This window comes from Rhamphochromis longiceps, linkage group LG5 (genome assembly GCF_057381845.1).
Source record: "Rhamphochromis longiceps isolate RC_006_pf linkage group LG5, R_longiceps_female_GT1.1, whole genome shotgun sequence".
NCBI classification, from domain to species: Eukaryota; Metazoa; Chordata; class Actinopteri; order Cichliformes; family Cichlidae; genus Rhamphochromis; species Rhamphochromis longiceps.
In genome coordinates this window covers 31,159,299-31,173,383 of record NC_140561.1, presented here as the reverse complement: position 1 = coordinate 31,173,383, position 14,085 = coordinate 31,159,299, and the positions used below count along the sequence as shown (strand labels likewise).

Here is a 14,085-nt window from a genome sequence, read left to right as displayed (position 1 = left end):
ACATGTATACAACAGTAGTATTTGTTTTAACAGAGCCATAGTGCTGGCGTGACTGTTATTCAAGGAGGCAATTTCTTCCCCCCTCGGATTTTAGAAAAGTGGTAGAATCCAGAGGGCGCGAGTTTCCGAAGTGCTCGGTTCCATCTGCTAAGAAACGGAAAACAAACAGGTAAATACAGATAATCATTACTTAATAATGGCAGAACTCTTTTATATCAGCTACTGAAATAGAACTGTGAATTGTTAAAAACACTTCTTCTTCACAACGGAAACAGCTGTGGAAAGTTAGCTCGAAAGTTTGTTGTTGTTAACGTTGTTGTTATTTTTATAGTATCTCGTTAGCCGGGATTTACTGGTTCAACTAATGAAAGCGTAACCACTTTGACACCTTTTTTCTTAACTGGTGCGTTTATAGTTTAAAACTCTCGAAAAAGCACCTCTTCAGTGGTGCTGTGTTCACTTTTCACCGTTTCAGTAAATTCGTCTGACTAAAGTTAATTGAAAGGGAGAGGATAAAATAAGGAGTTTCACCAGTGTCAAACAAAGAGAGATTAATTTTGAATTCAAATGCAAAGCTACCCTATTAGTCCAAGCGTCATGGATTCCTATCACTTCACTCTGCAAAGCTGGATTAACCTAAACTGGAACAAGCACCCATGACGAGAGAGTTAAGAGAAGGAAAGTAGGGTTGTTTGTGGTAAAACAGTGATTCTCTGTTAGAGTCAAAACCATTTCTTTATTGCATCCAATAATTAGTATAAAATTATTGGTTGATTAGATTATTAACTGATATTAAATGAAAATTAGCAATGTCTGTAATATAATGAAGTTGATCCAACTTTTCAGATTGAAAATATATAATTCCTCTAAGTACAATTTTTTTTCTTTCTTTTCTTTTCCTGTAGATTTGTGGTTTTAATCTGTAAATTTCAAATTGATACTTTTTTATAAGTTCTAAAATTGTGCTGGCAAACTAATATGCGTGTCTTTGTTTTAACTAAATCATTTGATTTTTATCCTTCAAGATGGAGAAGATGAGTGATGAGAACACCGAGGAGGTGAAGGTGCTTGAGTCTGAGATCGAGCGTCTTCAAGCTGAAGTTGAATCGCTGCAGCACCAACAACAGGAAATCAATAAGGACATAACGTTCCACTACAGCCAACAAATGGAAAATGCTCTGTGAGTTTTAATTTTTGTTCTGCATTTTGCGAAATCTGTCTACAGCTTTACATCATAAATTATTTGGCTTCACAGAGTGTTCATGTGCGGGCAGAGACAAGAAGGAGGGAAGGAGATGGTGATGTCCAGACTCAAAGAGGAGCTGGAGGAGCTGGAGGAGGATGTGAAACTGCAGACAGAAATTAATGGCATCACTTTGAACAGCTGCACCACAAAGACTCTACAAAACAGTAAGAGCAGGGTCTCAAACCACAGTCTTCACTGCCATCTGACCTGTTATGTATTAAATAGAGGATTAAGATTCCATCAGAATATAAATCTGATGCATCTTAATTATTTATGTCATTTAGTGTTTTCATTTGTTCCCTGTGTAGTTTAGTATATAATGTATTTTTTTTATTTTATTTTTTGTTGTTTGATTTGTTTTTGTTTGTTTTTTCCCATTATCTGCAAGGTTTTGATGAGCTAAACAATATTCATTTGGTTTGTGCCTGCATGATTGACACTGATCAAAAACTTATATGTGACTGTATGCCAAAAAAGACAGGCTTCTACCATGAATGTAAATAATACATGAACAACATTCTTTTGGAACACAATGCACTGTAGGCTTTAAGGTCCCTTTAGTGGATTTTGGTATGAAATGATAGATCTAAAAATAATTGCATTTGTGTATGTTAGGTGGCAGAAAGCTGGTTCAGCAGCTCTCTTTGTCGGGTAACTGCTCTGAACTGGTCTTCCAGGTCGAGTTTCAGCTTTCCGAGATCAAGGTGAGTTGTTATATTTCCTTCCGTTTTTGTTTATGGATTATAGTTTTCCTCCGGTCTGAAACTGTTCATTGAACTCTTGCTTTGATTTTTGCAAGTACTTTTCAGCTTATTTTATCTTGTGTCCATATTTCTAACCCATCTAGTGTCTGATTTTCTGTTTTTTAACCTATTATTATTATTATTATTATTATTATTATTATTATTATTATTGTGTAACCATATATGTAGCTGTCACTGTGACCCAGACTTGGTGTTTAAGTCCAGTTGAGTCTGCATGTTGTAGATATGTTGGCTCAGATACTCAAAATCTCAGTCTTAATAAAACTTATTATTTTAAAAATTAACTAAAATCGTGGCTTTAGCTTGGGACTGTATCGATTATTAGTTGTTATTGTTATAGGCTATTATTATTATTATTAGTATTCACATGTATCTCTACTTGTCTTATGCACAATCTGTTTAAGGTTTTGATCATACAAAGACTGGTGTTGCCTTAATCTTACTCCACTTTAATTTGCGACAGATGAAATTTGTTTCAATCTTTAACTAAAGTAGAAAATAAGGTATATAAACATTCTCAGAGACAAAAACCATACTGAATTCTTTCTGGAGTGCTGTGTCCAGCCAGCAGAGGGTGACAAAGCCATGTGCCTTAGTGTTTCACTGATGAGTGGTGTTGTTTTACAATTCTTGTGATGATGTCTGATATTCAGTAACAATAATAAAACTATGATTATGATATTCACCAGTAGCTTACTTGGGAAATGTTAACATGTTTTAAAAGGCTGCAGGTGCCTGAACACAGTATCCTCCTAAATGATTTGTAACTTGCAAAAATGGCTAAATCAGGTGTATATTTATTTTCAAAATTGTGAACGTAACCGAACACACGAGGACAACTTTCAGCACTTGGAGCTCTTTCAGGCTACATTTGTATCTGTAACAAAAAAGTTCTGAAGTTTTATATCCTACTTCATATCTAGGTGTGTTAGAATCCCGTTTTTGACTGTCACATAAAAAAAAAAGACAATTCAACATCAGCTAATAGTGTAAATGTAAAGTTAACAGTAATTTTTAATTTATTGTGCAGTATAATGACCAATAAACCAGCTTCATGTTGGTCCAGAAGTCTTCTGGTTTTAATTTTAGCTCATTTGGCCACCAGTGAAGCTGGGCTTTAGGAATAATGTATATAAGCTGTTTCGTGAAGTCATTTAAGATGCAGATTTTACCCATACCTTTTGACACAAGTAACTCAGTAAAGACTTTAATTGTTTGTTTTCTGGTTTTAATTCTAGCTGCACTGACTATTAGAGCAAGCAGATGGTTTTATTTAAAGCTTTTCTCCTGCATGGCTCACAAAATGTTATTAAAATTACAATTAGCCAAAGGGTTTTAACTTGTTTTAATGAGAATAGTACTTGTTTTGTTGATTTGAAACCATCTCTTCTTACCCTTAATTGTAGTTTAATGTTTACTGACCTTTTTATTGCACCTTAATGTGGACTAGCACAACTTCCAGTAACCTTAAATTGTTTTGTTTGTTGTAACACATTGAAACCAACCATGAGCGTATCTCCATATATATATATATATATATATATATATATATATATATATATATATATATATATATATATATATATATATACACACATACATACATGTATGTATGTATAAAAACACCTTTTTCATTAACACAGAGAAAGAGCTGTTTAGTCGAAGCCAAGTTCAGCATGAAGGCTGGTGGGGTGGGGTGAAATGGCTAGCCTAACTCTGTAAAACATTTAGAAATTTACCAAAGGTTAGATAAAAAGCAAGGTTTTCTTGTATATTTAGTTAAAATACAAACAGGTGAGTAAAAATAATACACATTATGGATTGTGAATGCTCTGAACTATTTCTTTAGAGCATCAACTGGGCCCTTGGCTTTTCCTGAAAATATTTTCCCCAATTTAATAAGGCTAAATGATCAGTTTTGTTTTGCTTCTCACATTCAGGGAACTGAAAAACAGGCTTAATTTGTTAAGCTATTATGTGTCACCACTCATCTGCCCATTGTTTATTACCCACATTTTGCTCCTGATCACATTAACCATGATGAAAAGATATGGTGAAAGTGTAGCTTAGAAACTTTACTGATTATATATCAGTTATATAATACAATATATATAGTCCAGACACTGAACTGTAAATGCTTACTCAGCTGTTTGAATCTGTAAGAGAAATGAAACCAGTTTAACTCAAGAATAATTATATAATAGAGATTAAAATTCAAGAGGAAATTTGAGTTCAGTCACTTCTGTTGTATTGTTTTGCTTTGCTTTTGTGAGTTCTTATAATTGGATAATAGTGAAATCCAAAGGGCCATGCATGACATGTCAGCGTGACATTCTCTTAATCTGACAAAGTATTTAAAGCAGAGCAACACAGATGGGTGAAACTGGTCACTGTAAATAAAGTGACTCATTGTGCTATAACTGAATAATGGATTGTGTGTTATTTCCTGCAGGACAGTGAGAGATCAAAGAGGACCATCGGCGATCTGAATGTGGTGCTTGATTCAAGTGACCTGCAAAACTTCAGCAGCTTCTTGTCAAGGTGAATGAATTAACAGTTAACCTGTGTTCTAAAGAACTGTACTCAAAAGCAGAGCTGTTCACTTCAGGAAGAGCAAAACATGAAGAATCATTTAAATATTGAGTAAGTGGCATGTTTTTGGACAGACATTTCTTAAAGACATTGGACACTGGTTGGTCACATAGAAAGTGACAGAAAAAGTAATGTAATGGATGAAAAATTAGGTCTAAATAGACAAATACACATGTTCCTTAACCTGCATACCTTTGGCCAATTACTGTGGTCAGTTTCTCATTTATTTACACTCTGTCTGTCTGTCTGGTCCAGCTCCACATGTTTAATATTGGTTGTTATCCCTGTCAGAATGAAGCTGCCTGTATAATTTAACTGAAGTGCTTTTTAAAGTAGATGAAATTGTCACACAGCAAACATCTCTCTTCAGGCCGAACCTTCTCACTCACACTTACTCATTCTTGGTCTCACAAATGGCAAGCCTTTCCAAAGACAAACAGCACAGGTGTTACTCATTACATTTATAAAGGCTGGATTCCTTCTAGGTGTGTTGCATACTGGCACAAACACCTGTAAATGGAGCAGAGCCATCTATAATATTAATTACACCCACTCTTTTCCTGCTGTGACTGTCCAATGTATCTGAGCTGAATCTGGTCTTATTATAGGTTTACTCAGTGATGCTTGGAGCTTTAGTCACTGTTTTTCCCCAGCAGGTGCTTTTTACACAGCAAGAAAAAAATGTTAATTGCTATCAAACCCACTGGGTTGCAAATTATATTTCTGTCTAGAATCCCCATTTAACCTTTAATAAGGTTTCTTCTTGTCTTTAAGTAATGTTCCACCCTTATTGTCTTCTACCAGCTGAGAAGTTCAGGTTTCTATTGTAGGGTAAAGACCCAACAATATTAGAGGGAACACCCTAAGAATCCCACTGTCACCAAGTGCTTCCCTGATGGTAAAGGAGAAACCTTTTAACAGGAAGAAACGTCCAGCAGAACCGGGCTCAGGGAGGGCCATCCATCTGCCATGAGGGGAAAGAAAAGAGAGCCGAGGGAGAGAGTCAGAGTTTAATCATTACTAATGCTGGTTTAAACCTCTAAATGCAATAGTGATGATTAAACACATGGAAAGAAAATTGTTGAGTGAAGAAGAAATACTCAGTGCATCATTGGAAGCACCCAGCAACCAAAATCTATTGCAACATAACTAAGAGATGGTCTTGGGTTATCTGGTCTAACCCTTACTGTAATCTTTATCATAAAAGAAAGTTTTAACCTAATCTTAAAAGTATACATAGTGTCTCTCTCAAATCCAAACTGGGAGCTGGTTCCACAGGAAATGGACCTGATACCTGAAAGCTCTGCCTCCCAGTCTACTTTTAGAAACTCTAGGAACCACAAGTAAACCTGTAGTCTGAAGCTAAGTGCTTTTTTGGAATAATCTAATACTGTTAATATATGACAGGGCTTGATCATGCAGAATTTAAGTTCAGGATTTAACAGTAGGCCAGTGAAGAGAAGCTAATATGGACTGTGGAAAAGGTTTAACACCATGGTCTAGTGAAACTTTTGGTTTTGCTTGTGTGTTTAACAAGAGAAGTGCATGTTTCTTTAAAAACTATAGCTAGTAAGTAAATGACAAGTTATTAACAGTGCCTACGCACATATTTGTGCGTAAATCAAGCGCATGAACAAATCAGGATTTATTAGTATGTTCATGCCTGAATTTGTTCGTACTCTAACACTCAAACAAATTTAGAGGGTTTTTGTGGCCAGGCAGGTGGTTGTGGTTCAAATATCTCACTGTTTCAGTCTGCAAATACCAAAGTGCCCTTAAGCAAGATACAGAACTCAGAATTGCTTCCCATGCATTCATCAGAGTGTGAATGTTGTGTGGGTGAATGAGACGTGGTATATAAAGTGCTTTAAGTACACAGTAAAGTAGAAAAAGAGTAGAAAAGTGTTATAGAACCAGTCCGATTGCCATTTACCACAAATGATGGCCACAAGTCTTTAAAATGAGTACAATATACAATATACAATCAATATAATTTTTTTTAAAAAGTACTACTAATAGTAATATTAAATATTTTTATTATTATATCTTATTATTTCTTAGATTATTGATTGTTTTCCTAAACACCATAAGCCACCATATGTACAGAATTGCAATCAAATAAATAAAAAATATAATTGCATGTAAGCAAAACAAAATCGTAAATGTAGTCACAAGGTAGTTTTTAACCTTGTGATTTAAACCAATTCCACCACTTTCTCTACTTCATCTTGAAGGAAACGGGTATGCAGATATTAATTTATACACAAGTTGGTAAGAACAAATAGGCTGGTGCACACATTTCATAAATCCAACAGTAAATGTGTTTTGTGCTGGATAAGTACATTCCCACAAATACTATTTATTTCTATTTCTTCATTTCTTTTTTAATTCCATTGAATCTCCTGCTGTGCTCTGAGTGAACTAGATTATTGTTGCGTGCACCAAAGTGGTGCATTTTAATGGAGGAAAAGGTTAGGAGACCCTGCCCCCTAATAACTAGTGTTGCCCCCTTTGGCTGATATAACTTCAGCGAGACGCCTTTTGTAGCCTTTTACCAGTCTCTGACATCAATCAGAAGAAAGTTTGCCCCACTCCTCAACACAGAATTCTCTCAGCTGTGTGATGTTTGAGGGTTTTCTTGCATGTACAGCCCGTTTCAAGTCACCCCACAGCATCTCAATAGGATTAAGATCAGGGCTTTGACTTGGCCATTCCAGGACTATGGATGTCTACTGTTCTGGTGTCCAAATAATTCAATTTTAGACTCATCTGTTCAAAGAACATTATTCCAGAAGTCATGGTCTTTGTCTACGTTCGCTCTGGCAAACTTCAGTCTGGCCTTAATGTTTCTCTTAGAGAGCCAAGGTTTCCTCCTTGCACACCTCCCATGAAAGTCAAACTTGTGTTTTTCTGATAGTAGGGTGATGCACTTTCACATCGACAGTAGCCAGAGCCTGCTGTAGTTCCCATGATGACATTTTAGGATTTTGGATGACTTCTTTGAGCATCTTGTGATCTGCTCTTGGGGAGAATTTGCTTGGACGACCAGACCTGAGCATGGTGGCAGTTGTTTTGAATGTCCTCCACTTGTAAACAATTGATGGTGGTGGAATGGCTGATGTCGAATTCTTTTGAGATCTTTTTAAATCCCTTACCAGACTCATAAGCAGCCACAGTCTTCTTTCTGAGGGCATCAGACAGCTCTTTATATCTCACCATGGCGTTCACTTCAACAGTCAGGAGCACACCAAACTAAATAGGGCAAGGCTCCTTTAAAATCCTGGTTAATGATGTACTGATCATGTGCACCTGACAAGATACACCTGTGTGTGTGATTTTAACCATTTTAAGTGGGATAATAAGTGGGGGTGTCCTAATTTATTCCTCACCAGAAATTGCATTCTTTTAAAATTACATTTCACATAAGGTTTTAGAAAGGCTTTTCTTATTTTTTAATTGTTTAGTTATATTATTTGGATCCCTCAGTATCATTAAAATTGATATTAAATATCCACATCTCCAAATATATTTTAAGTATACAGGCTTTCAAAGGGTGTCCTCATTTTCTCACATGACTGTATATTATAGTATTTTGCTGTGCAGACAAGCAGTTTTCTGCTGTAAAATCAAACTGATGTTCTCTTTGTTTGTGGATTATAGACTAAACGTGGTTTTTATATACCCAGGTGCATTTTCTGTCCCTATGACCGCAATCTGCCAGAAAGCGCCTGGTCTGTCAGTGAATCAGCAGCAAAGAGCAGAAGTCTGATATCTGAGGCCAGACCACATCTGGATTGTGTGGCCCAGTCTGAAGAATTTGGCAAACAACAGATGGAAAAATACTTGAGATAATGATTCAAGACACTGGTGCCTTGTCAGAAACTCTCTCTCTCTCTGTGTGTGTGTGTGTGTGTGTGTGTGTGTGTGTGTGTGTGTGTGTGTGTGTGTGTGTGTGTGTGTGTGTGTGTGTGTGTGTGTGTGTGTGTGTGTGTGTGTGTCTATCCAAATCAGATGGATAATCTTTGTAAAGTCAATGTGGTCTGAACTGTTGAAGATAAATACTGACAGTAGGACCTTTGTTCATTGTATTAAACCAGCGCACATATATTGTTTTCACATTTGTCCCACTGGCTCAGTGAAGTGATCTCTTAACTCTGTTAGTATTAAAAGTAGCACAGCACTTCTCTGTGGCCACCCATGTTTTGATAGTATTCACAGTGATATACAGAATCTCTGCAGTTACTCAAGGCTGTAAAAAGTGCTGAAGGTGAGAAAGATGCTGCGGATTGTCATTATTAGCTAATAATGAGTCATTTTGTATCTGTATTGAGAGCAACTTTCAGGCAGGTGAGGTTATGTGTTGGCAGCTGTACAGCAGGTTACAATACAACTGTTTCAGGCTTTTAAGTCAAGTTTAAATAAATTTGCTATGTAATATCTTGGCGTCTTCAAAACCGAGAGGTTTCTTTGTTTTCGGGGGTAACTGATGTGAAACACTGTTGGTGTTCTGCAGTATGGGATAGATTTAAAGGACTGGATTTAAAGAAGATTACATCAGACAGACTCTTTTATGGATGTTTGTCGTGTGGAGATCCAGGCCAGCTTATTTATGAACTGTTTTTGACTTCTAGCCTCCAGTGGGGGAAACACCGTCAGGCTGTCAGTGCTGTCTGAAGTGCAGTTTAACTTGTCAGACTGATTGTGTCAGGAAATTGTGCACACTGTGTTGAGGTCATTATAGGAGCAGGAGATATTCATCAGATTTGCCTCTCAAAGACAGATTTGTTTTTTCAACAGCTGTTGCTTTAAAGGTGCAGCAACTGTTATGTCACGTGTGCATCTTTTTGTACAAAATGCATCCAGTAATTTGGAGAACTTTGCATTAATCCTGTAAATCCAAGTCATCATCGGTGATGACCCCAACCATATCCTCCCAGTATGGTTTGTTTTTTGTTTTTTCCTTCCAGATCTTACTTGATAGCAAGCTGATTGGATTTACTACCAGTGTACACAGAATATTTTATAGATTCTTCAGAAGCAGTAGGACTAAATCAGTCAAACTAGGCATTGGTCCCATTCTCCCTCTCTCTTCCTCTCTCTGTCTTTCTGGTCCTCCTCCATTATATGGCAGGGTGCTGCCATGTTTCCATCAGGTCTGTGTGGAATAACATCATCTGGAAATTTAACCCGGCTGCCGTCTAGCCCCGGGCCCCCATGGAAAACTCTGGAAATCCTTTAACTGAATGTCCCAGTTTCACTCAGACAGACCAAAACAAATACTTTTTTTTGCCATTTCTGTTATGACATACAACACATTATATAGAAGTAGGCATTTTTTTTGCAAACTACCTCTTTAGACAATATATTTCTTGTATAAGTATATTTAAATTACAATTAAGATTAATCACCAAGACAGCTTTCTAAAACCTGTTTTTACCTATATAAGTTATAATAATTTGACAACAGTCATTTAAATGGATCTGTCAGGACTCCCTTATTTGTTTAAAGGTTTATCTTGTTGAAAAAGCATATTCTCAGGGCTTTTAAGAGGTTTCCCAATTAGTTAGGTGATATATTTAGAGGGAAATGTTTGGTGTTATGAATGTATTTCATGGCAGGAGAATGTCTTACCTGAGCCTTTACAATCTGCTACAGGCTGAACCGGCCTCATAAAACAATTTTACTGCTGATTAACTTTGACATAAACAGGCTCAAAACAAATGGTAACAACTTGAAGTCTGCAAATAAAACTTGCAAACTCTCCAGCAATATCTGAACTTATAATTGTATATTTTGTCGATTTTATTCAGGTCAATATGGTGTCTAGAGCAGGGCGATATGACCCAAAATATTTATCACGATATACATTAGAAAATTTGCGATAACGATATAACTGACGATATAATTGACACTAGACAAAACACTTTACAACTCCACAACTTTATTAGTGCAAAAAAAACAAACAAAAAACATCAATGTATTTTCACTTAAACAAGCAGCTTTTATGTGCATTAAAGTATTATAAAAATGTAACAGTGCAAATGCAAATTCCTTGCTCACAGTTTAACCAAAAGGCATTTCCAGTGGAAATTGGCCGACATATCCTCAGCATAACCATATATAATATCCACAAAACTTAAAAAGAGGTTATACACACACAATACAGTAATATTATGTTGAGGCACAGTACGTATCACTCCGCGAGGCTCCTGCCTACGATAGCCGTAATGCTCCGACAATCCATCAAGCGGTGCAGCTCCGTAGCTTAGCAAAGTCGTACTAAATCATTCAACTGGTTTTCGAGCACCGTGTACCACATAAAATCGTTTCGAGGTCAGTAAACACAACCAGAAGGTCCTGAGGATGCGAGGGCTCATGCCAAATCTTTTCAGTCTCCTGAGAAAGAAGAGGCGCTGCTGCGCCTTCTTCACTGTTTTGTTTGTGTGTACTGACCACGTAAGATCCTCAGCCAGATGTACACCAAGGAACCGGAAGCTGCTCACTCTCTCCACAGCAACGCCGTTGATGGTGATGGGGGTGTGTACTTCTCTGCACCTCCGGAAGTCCACTATCAACTCCTTTGTCTTTGCGACGTTGAGTGTGAGATGGTTGTCTTGACACCAGTTGGTCAGGGCGCTGACCTCCTCCCTGTAGGCCGTCTCATCACCATTGGTGATAAGACCCACCACTGTAGTGTCGTCCGCAAACTTCACAATGATGTTGGAGTTGTTAGTGGCTGTGCAGTCGTAGGTGTAGAGTGAGTATAGGAGAGGGCTCAGTACACACCCCTGTGGAGCACCAGTGTTCAGTGTGAATTATTAGGCAAATGAGTATTTTGTCCACATCATCTTCTTCATGCATGTTGTCTTACTCCAAGCTGTATAGGCTCGAAAGCCTACTACCAATTAAGCATATTAGGTGCTGTGCAACTCTGTAATGAGAAGGGGTGTGGTCTAATGACATCAACACCCTATATCAGGTGTGCATAATTATTAGGCAACTTCCTTTCCTTTGGCAAAATGGGTCAAAAGGACTTGACAGGCTCAGAAAAGTCAAAAATAGTGAGATATCTTGCAGAGGGATGCAGCAGTCTCAAAATTGCAAAGCTTCTGAAGCGTGATCATCGAACAATCAAGCGTTTCAGTCAAAATAGTCAACAGGGTCGCAAGAAGCGTGTGGAAAAACCAAGGCGCAAAATAACTGCCCATGAACTGAGAAAAGTCAAGCGTGCAGCTGCCAAGATGCCACTTGCCACCAGTTTGACCATATTTCAGAGCTGCAACATCACTGGAGTGCCCAAAAGCACAAGGTGTGCAATACTCAGAGACATGGCCAAGGTAAGAAAGGCTGAAAGACGACCACCACTGAACAAGACACACAAGCTGAAACGTCAAGACTGGGCCAAGAAATGTCTCAAGACTGATTTTTCTAAGGTTTTATGGACTGATGAAATGAGAGTGAGTCTTGATGGGCCAGATGGATGGGCCCGTGGCTGGATTGGTAAAGGGCAGAGAGCTCCAGTCCGACTCAGACGCCAGCAAGGTGGAGGTGGAGTACTGGTTTGGGCTGGTATCATCAAAGATGAGCTTGTGGGGCCTTTTCGGGTTGAGGATGGAGTCAAGCTCAACTCCCAGTCCTACTGCCAGTTTCTGGAAGACACCTTCTTCAAGCAGTGGTACAGGAAGAAGTCTGCATCCTTCAAGAAAAACATGATTTTCATGCAGGACAATGCTCCATCACACGCGTCCAAGTACTCCACAGCGTGGCTGGCAAGAAAGGGTATAAAAGAAGAAAAACTAATGACATGGCCTCCTTGTTCACCTGATCTGAACCCCATTGAGAACCTGTGGTCCATCATCAAATGTGAGATTTACAAGGAGGGAAAACAGTACACCTCTCTGAACAGTGTCTGGGAGGCTGTGGTTGCTGCTGCACGCAATGTTGATGGTGAACAGATCAAAACACTGACAGAATCCATGGATGGCAGGCTTTTGAGTGTCCTTGCAAAGAAAGGTGGCTATATTGGTCGCTGATTTGTTTTTGTTTTGTTTTTGAATGTCAGAAATGTATATTTGTGAATGTGGAGATGTTATATTGGTGTCGCTGGTAAAAATAAATAATTGAAATGGGTATATATTTGTTTTTTGTTAAGTTGCCTAATAATTATGCACAGTAATAGTCACCTGCACACACAGATATCCCCCTAAAATAGCTAAAACTAAAAACAAACTAAAAACTACTTCCAAAAACATTCAGCTTTGATATTAATGAGTTTATGGGGTTCATTGAGAACACGGTTGTTGTTCAATAATAAAATTATTCCTCAAAAATACAACTTGCCTAATAATTCTGCACTCCCTGTAATGGCAGTAATGATTTCCAATTGTTGTAACTTGCCTCATTCTCCTCATACCATCAACCAAACAAACCAACCTTACACTCTAAATAAGCTACAAAATTTTCCTGCTCCCCCTTTGACATCACTGCAACCGCTTTCCTCCACCACCACAACCAGCCATCTGTAGGCTGCTGGAGGATATTTACTCTTACATAAAATAAATTTGTATGGAGTGACTATCCTGGTTTATGACCAAATTCCTGTCAAAGCAATAACCATACCATCAAGCTTGTACTGTGTTTTAAGTGCAAACTCTCAAACAATAGCACACTAACATGCATGCACACTTTGAATCAGTATTTCCAGGATACTGTTGAGGATTGTGATAGCTTAAAAAAGTGTTCTTAATGATTTTTGCATTCTGCCTTTGTTGGCCCAGTAAGGGCGAATTGGCATACAAAAATCAAAAGGAGAGAGGTGCACAAGGTCCCTGTTTGGAATCAAACTATGAATGTTAAACTCATGTGGCATGGGCTGGAGCCATTTGGCTACTTGGTGGGGGGCTTAAATAAACTGCTTTAGTGATCTGTGCAATGTAATTTCAGGGTAGAGGAGAGCAGGGATCTTCTGCTATTCTTCAGGACCTTAAGAACTTTTTCAGACAGATGTGATGACCGAAGCAGAACTTTCCAACAATTCCAAGTAAGTGAAAACACACATGCACCAAAATGGATGGTCCGGCAAACTCGCCCTCACAAACCTAACAAATTTAACCACCTGATCTGTACGTCATGAGCTAAGAGTAGCTAATCAGACCCATACATATTGCCAGTAGGCATCCTCCTCTGCTTTTGAGCAGGCTAAGTAGGCCATTGTAGTCGGTAATAAATACAGAGAGATCATGTAGACATCTAGTGGTATTGTGAAGAAGTGCACATAGATTATCTAGTTAAAGAGCGGTTTGGTTAAATGTGAGAGAAATTTAATGGAGACATATGTCTTAAGGTTAAACTTGGTGAATGTACAAAGAATGGCTATGTGGATACCTAGGTGAATCGATATAGGTGGAAAAATGTTCCTGTTGATGATTCATCATTATGGGTCATCCTTTTTATTCTATGTGAGTTGTTTTTTTTCTGTTATCT

General features: G+C 37.9%; 1 protein-coding gene across 1 annotated transcript in view; it reads left to right on the top strand.

Annotated features, from left to right (window-relative positions):
* Nucleotides 1-15: 15 nt before the first annotated feature.
* cenpp (centromere protein P) overlaps nucleotides 16-14,085 on the top strand; it is a 119,852-nt gene continuing 105,782 nt past the window's right edge. Inside the window, exons 1-6 of the mRNA XM_085407179.1 lie at nucleotides 16-169; nucleotides 1,026-1,180; nucleotides 1,256-1,410; nucleotides 1,862-1,950; nucleotides 4,463-4,551; nucleotides 13,546-13,642. Coding sequence (XP_085263305.1) covers nucleotides 1,026-1,180; nucleotides 1,256-1,410; nucleotides 1,862-1,950; nucleotides 4,463-4,551; nucleotides 13,546-13,642 — 585 coding nt within the window. The 5' untranslated portion in view covers nucleotides 16-169. The remainder of the gene's footprint in view (nucleotides 170-1,025; nucleotides 1,181-1,255; nucleotides 1,411-1,861; nucleotides 1,951-4,462; nucleotides 4,552-13,545; nucleotides 13,643-14,085) is intronic.